This window comes from Streptopelia decaocto (assembly GCF_964273445.1).
Source record: "Streptopelia decaocto genome assembly, chromosome: 8".
Taxonomy (NCBI): Eukaryota; Metazoa; Chordata; class Aves; order Columbiformes; family Columbidae; genus Streptopelia; species Streptopelia decaocto.
Window position 1 is genome coordinate 15,156,001 of NC_138662.1, and position 16,172 is coordinate 15,172,172.

Genomic DNA, 16,172 nt, shown 5'->3' on the forward strand with positions numbered 1-16,172 from the left:
AGACCCTTCTCTTGGATGACAGCAGGACAGAAAGACTCAGGAATGAAGGAGTGATTGTTGATGAAGCTTTGGTGATGGTGGTGGTTAGATGAGGCTTGTGTCTGGCCAGAGCCAAGCTTTTGGCTGCAGTGCCCTTTGTGTGCTACGGTATATGGTATGGTGTGCAGCATGCCAATGCCCTGAGAATCTCCAGGCTCTGCTGCTATTTCTGCGTTAATGACTAACAAGGCATTGCTGGCGGGAGCAGCCAGACAAGCTGCCGGCCATGGCCCCGCTCCTCTCCAACACCCACCAGTTCTCCACCGTAGCGTTGGCACCCACAGCACGTTGTTGCTCTGGTCATCATGCATGCAGTTGAGTGCTGGCATGTGCATTGTCTCACTTCATGCAACTCCACTTTCAATGCAGTGGGGGGATACTGCTTTTTCAATATCATCTTGCATTTGAAATGTACATTTTTATATTAAGTTTTTACTACGGGGAATTATTTTTAATTATAGTGAGCTGGAAGACGATGAAATAAAGTTGAGTAAGTGAGACCTATGTGAAGAAGTCATGGAAACCATATCATAGGAGTGGAAAGACACTCCTGGGACACTGAGTATTGTTCCCATGAAACAACATATCCTAATGTAAAGAAAATAATTGTAATTAAAGCTGTTAATCTTCTGCTTTTAATGAGGGGAAAGGAAGTAAGTGAATATCTCAGGGGCAAGATCTTGAAATTTTTACAGTTTGCCCAGAGAGGTGGCAGAAACCCCATGCCTGGAGATGCTCAGTTTTTAATGGTGTAAAGCTTTTACTGAGCCCATTGACCTGCCCTGGGGACATCATCGATGAGCAAACAGGTTACCTGCGTCCTTTCCATCCTTTGCCTTTTTGATCAGGAGAAACGACCCGCCAGCAGCACCTGCTTGGCTGGGACAGGGCAGGAGTGAGGGTGGGTGTAGATCAGCTTCATGCTCCTGGCTGTCTGTGGTGTCAGCTGCAGGATGGCAGTCACATGGAGTGACCTGTGGGATCTAATTGATCTTACATCTCACCCATTAGCTCTTCAACACTGTTATTTAAAGCCCTCACGATAGCCTGATTTCTCTCATTTATTAAAAGCCAAGACCTCCGATGTTCTCCTGCCATCCTGCATCTCCTAGAAGGGCCATGTCTGGAGGGGGAGGAGGGTAGAAGTGTGCCCGATGGCTTTTTTTCCCATGACAGATCTCATGCTCCCAGTGTTGTTGCTATCCAGGTGTGGACTGTTGGGTTTGTCTCTCTTTGAAGCTTGTGATTGATATCCTGAAAATTAAAATTTGGCTGAAAAGTCCTAAACTCCATTAAGATAACTGTCTCCAGTGCTGAATCTGGGGACTCTGGAGCTATTAATTATTCTTAGCATCTTGTTGCATATTGAGCTGCTTCTAATCATATCGTGAAATTAGATGGAAACAGCAAGGAGACCAGCGGCTTTGCCGAGGCAGAGCGCCCTTCCACAGTAGCTGATTAATTAAAGTATTCACATGAAATGGTGCCTTGATTATTTTTTAAGGTAACAGCCCGAGGCGATGCCGAGACTCTCTGACTGGACGCAAACCAGACGCCGGGGGTGCCTGGGGGTCGCCGTGTGGTTTAGATCTGATGAAAAGCAGGAAATGGGAAAATCTGGCAAATCTCCCTGGCTTGACTTAACGGAGCCTCTTGACTTTTTCTAGAGTGCATTTTTTGTGCTGTAATGGCCAAGTGGAAATTTAGACTCGAATCTGGATCTGAGCGCTGCTATGCTTAGCTGGCTTGTATGCAGTGCTGAAAAAGAAGGAAAGGTGTTTGAAAATTAGAGCCCCTGATGTTTAACTGTTGCCGCCCTCTGAATTTCTCTGCTTTACCTTATGTAATAGCAGAAAAACCTGCAATGGAAACACTAACTTTGTCTTTTGTGTGGTACCTTATTATTTCTGAGATGTCTCCCTTCTGCTACCCAAGTGAAACCATATCTCATTCCACAGAAGTCAGTGGCATTTCATTAGTGCAAATTAATTCAGAAACCTGCGTGGTTACTTTAAAATAGGTACGATTGACCCATATTTTCAAAGAGCATTGCATTTTCAGAAATAGAAAACAATTTATCAGCATTCTCTTCAACCTCGTTTTGGGGGGCTGCAGGAAGTTTTCAGCAAGGTTAGTCTTTCACTCTTACCCCTGGCCAAGGAATGTGATTATAGAATCATAGAGTAGTTTGGGTGTGAAGGGACCTTCGAAGCTCACCGAGTCCAACCCCTGCCATGAGCAGGGACATCTTCACCCAGATCAGGTTGCTCAGATCCCCATCCAGCCTGTCCTGGGATGTCTCCAGGGATGGGGCATGCACCACCTCTCTGGGCAACCTGGGCCAGTGTTTCACCAGCCTTAGTGTAAAAAGCTCTGATGCCCTAGAAGACCTGAAAGTAGGTGCTCAGGTTCAAGTTCGTTAAGAAAATCTGCCACAGTCCCTTAAAAGAGATGCTAAGAAGTGATATTTGCAGTGAACCCACAACTTGTGGGTTGTTCTTCCAGGTCTTGTTCTTCCTCCCAGGTCCAGCTCTCAGGCAGCATGTGAGCCGCTGTACCGCTGAGCACTGTGCGTGCCATCCAGCCGGGTGGTTAAGATGCCGTTGTAGTGTGACTGTGGTTTTTGTAGCCTCCCTTAATTTAATTTAGCTTTATATGTTCAGACTATAATCAATTTTTATGCTACTTTAATAAGCAAATTTATGCTATCAGCATGCTAAAGGGACTTGCCATTCACAGCTTCCCAGTCAATCCACCATTTTCTGTATTAGCCAAGTGCTCAACTGTTGTAAATTTGGTAAGCGCTCGGCAATTGCCACTGGCACGGCAATCTGCACCAGGCAGGTGTGTGGACCTTGCCTGTGCTGGCCCCTGGAAATACTCCTCATGGTGCAGTAAGGGCCAAATAATTACATATCCCCAAACATTGAACAGTCTGATTCAGCTTGATTGCCAAGTGTTGTTACAGCAAATATGGACTTTTATTTCCTCTTTGTAAGAGAGACAAATCCTGCATTAGAAAATACCTGAGCCTGAAACAGGGTTGAGTTCAGTATCTGCAGGCCCGTGACTGGCAGGAATCACTTTGCTTTCAAAGTGCAACTCATCAGGGCATCTCCGCTTTTTCCTCTCTTCTCACCTTGCAGGAAGATTTGTCTTCACTGTAAGTGCTCCCAGGAAGAGCACATCGTAACAGTTATGCCTCTGGAGATGGAGAAGACCGTCACGAAGCTCATGTTTGACTTCCAGAGGAATTCGACTTCTGATGACGATTCGGGCTGTGCCTTGGAAGAATATGCATGGGTCCCCCCTGGCCTGAAGCCTGAGCAGGTAATGATGATGATGATGCCACCAAGTTACCAGAAATAAATTGTTTTAATGTGCTTTTTGGAAATTGGTTGGCCTGATGTTTCTTCTAGGAGTGCAAGCACTTGTTGCATGTGGCCGTTTCTAGGTACACTATAAAGACTGGCAGAGACAGGTCTGGTCTGAATGCACTAATGAAACAAAACAGTGATGTGATCCTTGCAGGACTGGTGTTTTTCTCTATCTGTAGATATAATTGGTAGTTGAGAAGAGGGAAATAAAATGTTTTGAGGATGGGGTTTGTTGTAGTTGTGCAATGGAACAGATAGAGACGTACCTACTACTGTTTCATGAGTAAAAAGTGGAGTGGCTCCAGTGTGTCCAGGGGCTCGGTGCTCATGTTCTGTCCCCCTGGACCACTCTGCTCTGCGGCAAGTCCAGGGCAGACAGTCAAAGCTGGTAAATGACTCAAAAAACAGGCCAAAGTCCTTGCGGTTGGGTTCAAGGATGATGTTTGTGCTTTACTGGAAAGAATTGCTCAAATGAAGCTCAAGTCTCTTGGTACAGGGGTTGGGTGGAATGGATTAGAACTCAGCATGCTGTCTGTGCAGAGCGCGTGCTGATTTCTGCTCCTTGCAGTTTACATGATTTGTTTGTTTTTTATGCTGATCTTTTATGTGTTCAACTCAGAACTTAATTTGCAGAGGAGATTGCAAAATGAGCTTAGCCTTGATAATTGCTATGGCAATCACTTTAAACTGTGTAAGGAGGCTGGGAGAGGGTGGAAAGCTTTCATTCTTACTGTTGTAGTTGCTGTCCTTAAATATTGTGTTTTCCTGAGCTTTTATTCAGAAGGGCTTAGGCATTTCCTGAAATATTTTGGCACCACCAGTAGGCTGTAAATATTATCTGTCTGATTAGAGAAAATCCAGTTGTTTGGGTTTTTTTTTTTCTTTCTTGTCTTTACAAGCCTGGCTTAGTGCTTGCTTGAAACTCTGCAGTATTGTGTGTTTCATTTGGTGCCATCCAACCATGCAAATCAAGTAGGAGCCTTGTTTTTTGTCACCTTCCTTATGTCAGAGGTTCCCTTTGTGCCTCTCAGGAGGTATAAGACATGCTGTATGGACAGGTGCAGATGGTCCTGAAGCAGCTCTGCTAGTCCTTCATGCTGCAGGGACACGAACCAGTTGGGTTTTGGGAGTCCCACTGGAGGATCATACCCAAGCTGGTGCCACCTGCTCTCAGCACCGCCTTCTGTCCAGGCGTGTCCATGGCTTCTGGAACCCAAGCTGGCCTCTTTTCCCATAGCTTTGGGTGGAAATACAGATATTTAGTGACAGGTGGCACATGACCAGGTAGATGTGGTCACTGATGAGTACAGCCATGGCATGAACAGCAATTGAAACCCACTTTCAGCACGATGGTTGTATAGTCCAGAAGACTTTATGTTTCTTTGATTGCTCAGGTACATTTTAAGAAATAGTGTGTAGTCAGGGAGATTAGGATGCTCTGGAGAAAAAAAAAATCCATTAGCTCTAGCAGTAGGTGCTGATGTCTCCTGCATTACTCAGGTTGATGTATTTTTAGGTTATTCTAGCATCCGTTTCTTGCAGAGGCCATGGTGCTCCTCAGTATGAGCACCCAATTTCTAATTACACTCCTCTGTCTGCATTGCTGGGTCTTTTAGCAGTTTTGCCACTTCAGACCTGTCTCTAATCACCATGGAGAAAGAGCAACCCTAAGCAGAGCCTAAGACAGACACTGAAATCCTTCCAGCATAGCTCATCTGTCAGCCCTTTCAGGACCTTTCACACATCAGATGAAGCCACTGAAGAGGCAGAAGCAAGGTGTGACTTCTCTGGGCTGTGAAAAAGCCACCATGCAGGGCTGGGGGTTGTCCCTAGGTGAGGAGCAGCACCCAAAACTTCTCCAGGAGTCCCAACATGCAGAGGTGTCGCAGGTTTGGAGGGTGCCCCGGCTGCAGGAGGGTGCTCTGTGCCTCCCGCGGGGTGAGGAGGTGCCTCTGCAGCAACTTGCTGGAGCGGTGCGAGGCTGCAGACAGACGTGTGGCTTTCTGGTCGATGAGTCAGGTGTGCATACGTGATGTGGAGCCTCTGGAAGGCTGATTGTCTGCCATGGAACAGCTGGTGGGCTCTGCTCTGCCCGAGGACACTGCCGTCAGGCTGGGCTGAAAATACAGATTTGCAGGCGGTGATTTTTTTCTCTGCCTTCCACTGTTTCACTGTCGTTATTTGTTTGACATGAAACAGATGAAATGAAACAACTTTTTCTGCAATATTCTACTTTATTAAAATCTCTATGCAGCATACAAGCTGGGGAGGTAAGTGGTCCCCTGAAAGACTAATGCAGTTTTTTTATTATGCTTGGACGACAGCCTCCCTACCTCACTATTCTTGGGAGACAGCGTTCACGTCTCACTCAGCGCAGCAATTTACAGGATTTTGGGGGCGGAGGTGGCCAGCAAATATGACATCAGTTTTTGGCAGTTTCCATAGGTCATTTCAGAATTTGGAGAGTCCTTTCAATCCATGGCTTAAAATACTAAGTATAATCTAAAATGGAATCAACCCAAACCTCCAGTGTCTCACTGGATTTCTGGACACTAATTCAGGCATCAGCTGGTCTGTGATACATATCAATTGTGTGAAAATCATGTTGGTTACTGAATGCTCATTACTGAAGAGAAAAAAAGTATTGGTCCAATGTTCACAGGTAATGATCCAGACATTGCATTGAAGAACAGAACTGAAAGTTACTCCTTATATTATGGCTCATGAGTGTGCAAAACTACAAAGTGCTTTACACAACAGGCATAAATATTATATATTTATAAATTTTTATAACACAGGGATAAAGATAGTAATATAAAAATATTATAAGATAGTAATATAAAAAATGTTATAATGCCACTGCATAAGGTATGGTAAAAATTCATCTGGAAAACTGGTTAAAATTTATGACATCTCTGCTCAAGAGTGAGCGGTATAAACTGGAAGGAGACTGGAAATGTTATTTCACTGAGGAGCCTAGCAGAGCTTGGTTTGTTCAGCCTAGCAAATCAAAGGGTTATGACGACTCCCTATGCATTAGAAGAGGAAGAGCAGCTACTCAAGCTCCAACTTTGGCACAAGAACATAGATATAAACTGGCTCCCAATGCATTTAGGCAGGAAATTGGAAGAGGTTTCAAACCATCAGAGGTGTAAGGCTCAGCAGCAACCTGCCAACAGGGAAAGCGACAGGTAAAAACCCAAGACTGAGTGCCATAAATTACAAAGTGATTAGAAAATGTGGTTTCTTGTAATAGTAGTCGGCTACACAGGATGGCCAAGAGGCTTCTATGGGCTCTAATCCTGCTTTGGCCGGACCTTGATGAGAAGTTGTCTTATGGCAGAAGAGGGACTTCTCGAAGATGCAGATGGGAATGGGGGAGGCAAAGCAGAAGGTCAGGACGTGGTCTTTGAGAAATAGTCTTTTTTCTTGCCTACTGTTAAACAGTCGGATAGAGAAATAAGTGTGAAAGTCTTGAAATGAGCAGACACCAATAGAAATGTGTCCTTAGCAAAGCAAAATCCCAGACCAGGCCTGGCTGTGAAGACGGGGGAAGGCAGTTTCGGGAGCCAGTTTGTCTGCTGGGGCTGGCAGTCAGACAGCTGATCCTCCTTGCACTGACATAAGTTTGAGGGCAGATGCTTAAAAATAAGAACTTTCATGATGTGTTTTTCACATTTTTAGGCAAGGCATGTGTAAATACATGTGAATGTGGAGCCTTGAATTCTTCAGGCTTGTGGTTTGGAGAAATCCAAAGGGGTTATGACATATGAGCTTGAATTTCTGAATACAAGGGATTTTTTGAAGATTTGTGTCTTTATTGTGTCTCAATAATGGGAACAGCTGCTTATGGACACAGATTTCCAATTAGACAAAAGATGGGGCTCTACTTCAGCTGCGAAACAGCTTTTTGTACAGCTCTGGCATGCTGATATTCAAGACCCTTGTGTGTGCCATAAGGACGTAAATCCCTCATGCTGCTAGCACAGTTGCTCAGATCAAGTCCCTTAAAATTTACAAGAATCTCATCTAAGCTAAAATAAGTAGCACGAAGGTTCAAGGGACCATTTTCCTCTAAGGCGACCATTATAGCTTGGACCTTGGGAGCTTTGCAGTGTGGTGAGAAACTCTTAGCTGTCAAAGAGAATTTATTCGGGGGCTAACATACGTGTTGATTCCTGTTCTGGAATCTTTTGCAAGACCTATAGCAAGGGCTTGAGTTATAAAACCTCCAGGCTTCATCAGTTGCTGTTCAGGTCACAAACTGAGGAAAGGAGAGCGGAGATGAACCTACATTGAACATGCATTTACACCTTACCTAAAGATACCCACTTTCACCACCTGGGTGTGATAGAAAGTACATTATCTGTGCCAGTTGTCTCTGGGGGACACATCTTACTTGTGCCTATGTATCAAAGTCAAGTGCATTTTACTTTCTCGTCCTTTCTTGAGCCCCCTAAGTTCAGCAAACTGTTTCGCTCCTCGGGAGACTGAAGTCTTGTGTGCAGCAAGGACGGAACAAGACAGACCAAAGCAACCCTGTGCTCCAGTGTAGTAATGGGGAGCGCATAAACTTATAGCCAGGTAGGGGAAGGACAAAAGCCCTTTGAGGAATTCTGCTTTCTTTGCTAAATCCTGGTTCTGATCCTGAGAGCCCAGCACACCACATAGGGAGCTGAGGCCACTGAAGAAGAGCTGTAACTCATGTACGCCAGTGCCAGAAGCTGCAGCCACCTCTAACTCTACCCTCTTGCACATATACGCACTGTAGTATTTTACCCAAAAGCTGCATTTCAGCACATTTTTAAAAGCTCTGCAGTTTCACTTTGAGGTAGGGTAAGTCCATCACCTCCCCAGTGAACTCTTTTGGTATCTAAATAGCCTGGCAGTTAGCAGCTCTTATTTCAAGGCTGGAGCTGTCTAAATCCAGCCTCCAGGCATCGGACCATGCCGAATGCTTGCCAGCCGACAGAGCAGCAATCCTGCACACAAAATGCTTTTTCCGTGTGTGATGCCAGTGCTACGTGACTTAGGGACGGCTGGAGTGGGTTAGGAGGTCCTGGAGCTATTTGCAGAGCGGATGGAGGAGGTGTGAGTGTATCCCGTGCTGAAAAAAAAAAAAGGTGGCAAAACTGTGCGTCTGGGCTTTTGCTCCATTTCTGTGTCCCGGGTGTTTGCCTGGTGGTGGTGAGCCAATGGGAGCTGTTAAAATTATTTAATCTTTGAGCAATCTTATTCTCAGGGAGGGAATCGTCTGCTTTCGGTGGGCCACAGAAACCAAACTACTCACCTGATGGAGTTTGCTTGGTTCTTAAGTTTGTGTGGTCATCAGCAGAGGTAAGAGACAGGGGAAGAGCAGGGAGTGGAAGATGGAACAGAGAAATCTCAGGCTACACAATATTAACTTGTCCTGGAGCTTTATTCTGGTGTACAATTGCAGCTTTTCCTCCTTGCACTGTTATTCTAGTACACTACCCTACGACTTAAAGATACAAGAGCGTTTTAAGTGGCAGACCCAGGGGAATTATCAGCTATGATCAGTGCAGCAGATGATTATGATAATTGCTGCTGCTCCAGGGGACACAGAGCTGTGTGAGAGTGGCTCTGCCGGTCAGTGCCTTGCAGCACAAAGACCACTTTCAGATGATTTTGAAAGCACTGTTTCTGGCTCCTTTCAATCCAAATTCGATTACTGCTTAAAGAAGAAAAATCATGGCATGCACTTTCACAATTCTAAAACTTGTGGATGTATGGCCTTCATTCAAATGTTCTTCTTTGATGCCAGCAGGAAGCAATGCTTCCGCAGGATCTCTTACAGACCAAGAACTGCTCCGAAGGCTTGGCAGGAATGGATGTCATTCTCAACTGGTGAGCAACAACACTCGAACGACTGTGCTGCCGTTAGCCATGGGAGAGAAGCGCACAGAGAGCCGCAGAGTGTGCCAGAACAAATAGCACTTAGGAAAATTATTTTTTCTTTGTTCCCTGCCTTTGTCCCTGCGACTGGGGAGCGAGTTTCCGAGAGCAAACCCAGCATTGCAGGGTGCCGGACCGCCCGGCGCCGGGGATTGCATCCACCTCCCAGCACTGCATGCCGGCACAGAGGCACGTTCATGGATCTGGGGGTGATAAGGGTCTTCTCCCAGCTGGGGCTCTGGGGTCTCGGGGGGACCCCGGCCCCCTCCTGGGGTGTGTGCCCAGCTGGATCCCTGTGCTTGGCAGCCCCAGCCAGCACTTCCTGCCCTCCTCTCAGTTTTGGAGCATCTGGTCTTGCTGCAAGGTTTGTTTTGATTCAAGAAATAAATAAGTGCTTTGTATCCTAACGGCCACGGAAAAGGAGGACGTGCCAGACTTGGGCCAAAGCACACTGACCCCATTTCTTAGTTTAGCACGTGCTCTCATCTGTGGAGCTCATGTGTGAGCGTACGTGTACGAGCACTTGCAACGTTTTGCAGACATGTTGAGAGGGTTATTTGCGTGTGGCTCGTTTGGGTTTTTTTTCCCCTTTGTTTTTCCGAGGGCAGCCAGAAGGAATGAGAGAAATACCAAAGGCATTGGATTAGTTTCTCTGTTGATTTTAAGTACTCGGTGTAAAAGATCATTTAATGCCTGACATGTGGCTAAAAAGCCAGCGCTGGGGAGGAGAGGGTGAGCCACAGGAGCAGCCCTGCTCTCCCAGGCCAGTACAGGCTTGTTGGAGCCGCTGGCCGCCTTCCTCCCGCTGCAGCCAGAGCTCGTGGGAGCTCGCACACAGCGAGCCAGGGGACGGGGCCACGAGTGACGGCACACACACGTGCTCCAGCAGATGCTGCCCTGCACATCATTGTGCAGGCAGATCCCCACAATGGTGTGGTACATCCCTGTTTGACGTGGAGTGTGTTGCTGGGGGTGTGGAATCCCCCAGCACGGTCCTAAAGCAATGGTCCTCTCCTGGGCACAGGGGAAAATCGGAGAATGCCAGTGTTCCTGGATTTTGAACGGATTCCACTGCATGTGATGACTTACTGTGCTGTGCCTGAGTGGTGGCTGACCCACCGAGGTCCCCTTTATGGCGACATCCATGTTCAGGCACTGCTGCATGCAGGCTGGCACATACAGCCCTCACAGGGCTCTTTGCAAAAGCCTTGCAGCCAGTTTTGGAGTTTGTTGGTTTCACAAAAGCCAGGCGACATTGCCCAGCTGGATGTGCTGGGGCTGTTTTGGCTGAGCAAGTCGGCACCCATCGGCTGAGCCGTGCCAGGACACCACATGCTCCTTTGTAGTCCATCCCAGTGGTACAGTCATCCCAAACAGCCCGGTTTGGTGGGTGCTTTTGGTAGGGGTGTTGTACTCGGGGTGAGTACAACCGAATGCTGCTTCCCAACAGCGATTCATGGCATAAGAAACATATTTCCCCTCCACTCCCTTTAATTCATTGATCAAAGAGATACTTCATCAACGACTTAAATTCACAGGTTGTTTGCTAACTTTTCCTTCTAGGAGAAGGCATAAAACTTTCCTCACAAAGGTTCTGGTGTGGGTTTTGTCTTTGGTCACCCCTGGGACTGCCAGGAGAAGCTGCAGTCCTGGCTATACTTAGGGGGGACAGGGTAGGTTTGTAAACTGTCAGAGTTAAATGGGAAACACACCCCAAACCTAGGAAGACTGCAGAACACAAAGGCATTTGTAAACTAATGTAATTACTTTCCTCAATGCCTTTGAATAAAGTTGGCTCCACTTTAAAGGCTTTTTCCTACCCTCATTTTACATTGCGTTCTTTCCTTTCTCCTGGCTTCTTTCTTTTGTAATTTCTATCTCCCCCCTCCTTGTCCCCTCCCCTTTTAGCTCAAAGCAGCTGTTAATTTCCAAAATGTGTATCAGTTTTCATTAGCAACACTTGGCGTTTGGACGTTTTCCTTTTGAAGGTGAAAATAACACCCAGGGAAGATGGATATCTGAGGCACAGAGCCCATCCCCATGCCTGGGAGACCTCCCCGGGGCAGGACGGGGCTTGCCCGGCCAGCGTGCAGCGGCACACAGCAGCCACAGCCAGCCTGACTTCCAGACCATCCCAGTGGCATCAGGGCCCCTGACGTTGTCTGAAGCCTTGTTTTAACTCAGTCTGATGTTTTCCAGATTCCTCTGGGGTTTCTCCTGTCTGGATGTGAGCAGAAGTCAGAGTGAAGAGGGGCAAGTGGGGAAACTGAGGATGAAACCGAGCCTGGCCACACAAGTGGCTTGTGTGTGTTAATGACGCTTGTCAGGATAATCGTGGGCAGAGTAGATCTGTTGCGAGGGGAAAGAGAAGGATGTGGAGCTGCTGTGTTGTACAGCAGAAGTATTTAATAATAAAACAGTTGAAGATCTCGCATGATTTAAAAGGGATATTTTATCCATCCTGGGTCATTGTCCTGCACCGTTTTCATTATCCGGATGCAGCTCATTTTGCAGAGCCTGTCAGGTCAGTGAGGAGCCGTCTGCTGGTGCCTGGGGGTCAGGATCAGGCTTTTTGGCCGCAGTGGCCCTGCAAGGCTCACTGGCTTCACAGGCTTCTCCATGCTCTGAACCAGAGCTGGATGGAAGAGGAGTTATTTTCTTGGAAAACCCTGACCTTTTGTACAACAACGAAGTGCAGACTGAGCAGTTTTAGTTTTCCAGTGAGTTAACATTTTCTGCAGGCCTTTTGCCTGAAAAGACAAATTTATCTGCAAATCCCCCCTTTCCTTCTTTATTTTTCCTCATGAGCACCCCGACTGGGCTGTGCCAGCCCAGCTGCCGGCTGCTCTTTCACAGGGTGGGAAATGCTGTCAGCGGCCGGCTGAGCGCAGAGGCAGGGGATGCTGTCAGCCTGTGCCCCGTCCCTCCCGGGCTCTGTTCTCCCATCCAGGGAACCAGACACAATCCACAGGGAATCAGTGATGGATGAGAGAGCGTATTTGCACAAGCCTGAATTAACGTCAGCCCAGGCAAGGGGCATCCCTCTGCTCTGTGTCTTGCACTCTGGCTGGACCTCTCGGGACAGGAGTGATACCCCAGTTGAAAGGATCTGTTTGACAACATCCAACCCTGGTTCTGGTTTGTCCCCAGAAGGGAAGGTGGGTGTAAAAGAAACAGCGGAGGAAGCCATTGACAGGCAGAAGGAAAGGGTTTTCAGCCCATGAGATGTCCCACGGATGCTGGGCAAGGACTGGCAGCTGTGTCCGCTCCATCCCCTCTGTGAACACCCAGCAGAAGGTCCCCTTGGCTGATGGGGATTGAAAGCAAATCCTTTCACGTTGTTTCAGGCAACAAAACACAGGTTGGAGCCTGTTATATTTATTTTGTTTTGCTCTTCAAACCAAATCGCCCATCCCTGCCGAGCTATGTTGCTGGTACAATGGGAGCCAGTTCCCGCGGACTTGCTGAGACTAAATGGAAAACTTCCCAGCGGAAGCAGGAGCAGAGCTGGGCACGTACATCCCGCTGTGTCGGCCTCTGGGAAGGCACTGCCTGGGCTGCCGAAGGAAAAGCTCATATCCCTGCTTTTCATCCAGGGTGAGCGTCTTACAGCTCGTTGCTTTAGGGACCGGAGCAGCCTGATGGAATTTGGCAGCTCTTCAGAAAAAGAAAAGTCATTTCTAGTCTCCGCCGACTTCAAGAACTCAGTGGGCAAAAAAACTTAATTGCAAGAAATAAAAACACAAACCAACTTGAGCATGGGGGAAAGTGAGCAGCCTTGCCCGCACGTGGGGAATCTGGCAAGAGAAGTCAGCAGGCATCCATACCGGCCGGGGAGGCGCAGCCTGGCAGCCAGTGAAGGGTATGGGAGCCGGGGCATCGCCGGGAGATATTCAGCTGCAAGCTCTGCTGCAGGCTAGCTGCATGAACTTGAGGAGCTCGTTTGACATCATTATGCTACAAATAGTCCTTTCCAGGGTGTATATTTGCTCCTGTGTAGCATGTCATAAGAATTTAAGTGTTTTTAATGTGCTTTGATGTCCCTGGATGAAGGACACTCTATAGATGCAAAGTAAGTATTCTAATGTATGTAGTTTGTTTTCTTTTTAACATAACAAAATCCTTAGCAGCCTTTCTTTCTTTGACAGTTTCCATAGCTGGTGGGTCTGTTTCTGCTGTGCCTTAGCAAAACAAATTTAGGGTTTCACAGTGGCATGTGCTCAGCATGTTCCTCAGCTTGGTGACCTGAGCAGTTCCCTTGTCATCAGCACTGCAGAGTTACGGGTAGGAATCTGCTAAAAAATCTCTCTGCAAAACCTGATGGTGGAAAAAGGTTGATGTTAGGGTCGGCTTGGGAAGGAACCATAAATTGAGAAGAAAAACAGTTGCAAGCACTGGAGCAGTTCTGCTCACAAGTAGCTCTGAGTGAGACCAGGGATGAGCTGAATGCAGAGTAATTATTCCTGAATAATGCTCATTTTGGATATTTATTTGGGAATAAAAAGTGATTTATTCCTGTTAAAGGTAACACCACGTATGAAGCACCCCCAGCAGCCTGTGAGCCTGTGGGCAGGGTCTCCTGCCAGCCAACCCCGTCACCTGCCTCTGTCTGCATCCCTCCCTGTGACCCACGGTAGTTCATCATCCCACAGATGCTGTGGGGTTATGTGGGCAGAGGGCTTCTCTGGGGAAAGCCAGCCTAGGTGGTGCTTTCTAGGCCAAAGCCCAAGACATACAGTGAGGGGAAAAAGCTGATCAGAAGCAACTGCAAAAACAAGTGTTCTTTGGGAAAAGCCCCGCGCAAGCTGCAGGCGGTGCAGCCGCTATGAAACTAATTGCTGCAGTGTCTGAGAGCCAAAGGTGCATCTCACGGGTTTAATCCCAACAAGGCAAAAACAGAAAGCTGCATGCACTGGGAATAGAGTTTGCATCTCTCTAGATGAGCGCAGATTGAAGGAAGCCATCCAGCCCCCTGCTTCTGCCTAAACATCCAGAGGCATCACGGGTGACAGAGACTCCAATCCCGGCCAAGCAACGAGAGCTTCCCCTTACCTTTACCTTCTTCCCAAGCCATTCAGCGTCACTGTGGCCATTTTGGAGCTGATCCTCATCCAGCAAGTCCCATCCCGGTGCCCAGCCCGGCCCTTGAGTGCACGTCCCAGGTGTGTCAGTCGGAGGAGAGACGCCGGGGTTCGGGGTGTGCTTCCTCTCCGGGCTCCTCCAGCGCCTGGGCATGCCATGCCTCACCGTGCTGCCTTTTTAATAGCTGATTTTAATTACACGCTCCGAGACGAGAGAGAAAAAAAAAAAAAAGCCTTCCAACAGATTTTTATCTCCTGTTTATTTCCACAAATTGCTGCAGAAAAAAGCCCGGAAGGTTTTGATGGAGGTGGAGGCTGAGATAGCCAGCAACACGGAGGCTGCCGGGGTGCAGACTTTTTAACCTCCCCTGTCCAGGCAGGTGCCGACACATCCCCACAGCCGGCAAAACATGCTAACGCTATGGAGGCTGACCGAGCAAACGGTAACGAGCTCCGCTGCCTCGCCAGGGCTGCTTCCTCTCCTTCTTGATGGAGTAAAGGCAGCGCATGGCTGCATTTCACTGCTGGATGGAAATCATGGGAAAGACCCAGCGCCTGCTGGCTCAGGGGGTGGCTGCCAGCTGGGCATGGGGGCACAGGCTGAGCTGGGAGCCCCATTTCAGTCCTCTCTCTTGCTCCGTAGGTGCACCAGTACTACAGCTCCCTGCCCGAGGATAAGGTTCCCTACGTCAACAGCCCGGGAGAAAAATCTCGCATAAAGCAGCTTTTACATCAGCTGCCGCCACATGACAATGAGGTTAGTAACCGAAAAGTGTCCTCGGACATCGGCCCTTTCTGCTTTTTGGGGGGGATTTACTTGGAGTTTGGTTGTGTTGCTGTTCAAGTGCTCTATTTGCTCCCTTCTTGGGTTATGTTGGAGGCAGGGAGGGACTTGTTTGTTTCTAAAGTTAAAATTTTAAAAATCATCCTTCTTTGGTGCTCTGAAATAAAAGCACTTTCCCAGCCCTGGGAGGCCAAAGCCACGTGAAAAGTGGCTTGAAATGCTGTTGAGATCAGCTGGAGCCAGATCCAAAGCTGCAAAAGCCTTTTCCCAAGTGCTGCTTCCAACTCACCTTGGGAGTGGGAGTGTGTGTGCCAAGGAGGGGTTTACCGGGGCCAAGCCTTGGGAGCTGGGAATGCTCGGCAAGCCAGAGGTTGAGTCAAGACCAGTCAGAGCAAACAAACCTCACATCTCTCAAGAAAGATGTGAGGCAGCACAAAGGGTCTGGTCTTTGACGTCCTGTTCTCACCGGTGAGAACAACGGCTTCCAGTAGCCCGCAAAATTTCCATGTGTAAACAAAAAAAATATTTTCGTGCTACTTTCTGAAGAAGCCACTCTGAAAAATACATGCAGGTAACTCGTTTGATCTAGGTCAGATTTTAATGAGTTTGCCTGTGCATGGCTGGGTGCCATGGGCACAGCGCGGTGCTGCCAGCGCCAGGGGAGCTCCAGGCACCGGGAAGGGGCTTCTTCCCTCACGCCCTCGGGCCCCAACCTGCCCGCCCGCCTTCACTAGCAGACACTGAAAACCCACAGCCTCTGACAGCTGAAAAATATAGGGATAAATGCACGTGAACACTGCTACTGCAAGCTAGAGGCCTGCATGTATTTTCTGCAAATTGGTAATTTTTGTATCCAGTTTCCACCTCACGCTTAGTTTTGCTCCTTTGTAAATTTGAGTTGTGTTTCTTGCTTATGTGAATAACCCTGCTTGGCTTCCTGAGCCTGCTCTCTAAAGTCATGGAGGCTGGATCAGA

The 16,172-nt window shown here is 47.9% G+C and overlaps 1 protein-coding gene across 1 annotated transcript in view; it reads left to right on the top strand.

Annotated features, from left to right (window-relative positions):
* The window catches only part of PRICKLE2 (prickle planar cell polarity protein 2), a 50,024-nt gene that overhangs the window by 14,632 nt on the left and 19,220 nt on the right, over positions 1–16,172 (top strand). The window contains exons 2-3 of the mRNA XM_082059698.1: positions 3,186–3,369; positions 15,057–15,170. Of these exons, the coding sequence (XP_081915824.1) occupies positions 3,238–3,369; positions 15,057–15,170 (246 nt within the window). The 5' untranslated portion in view covers positions 3,186–3,237. The remainder of the gene's footprint in view (positions 1–3,185; positions 3,370–15,056; positions 15,171–16,172) is intronic.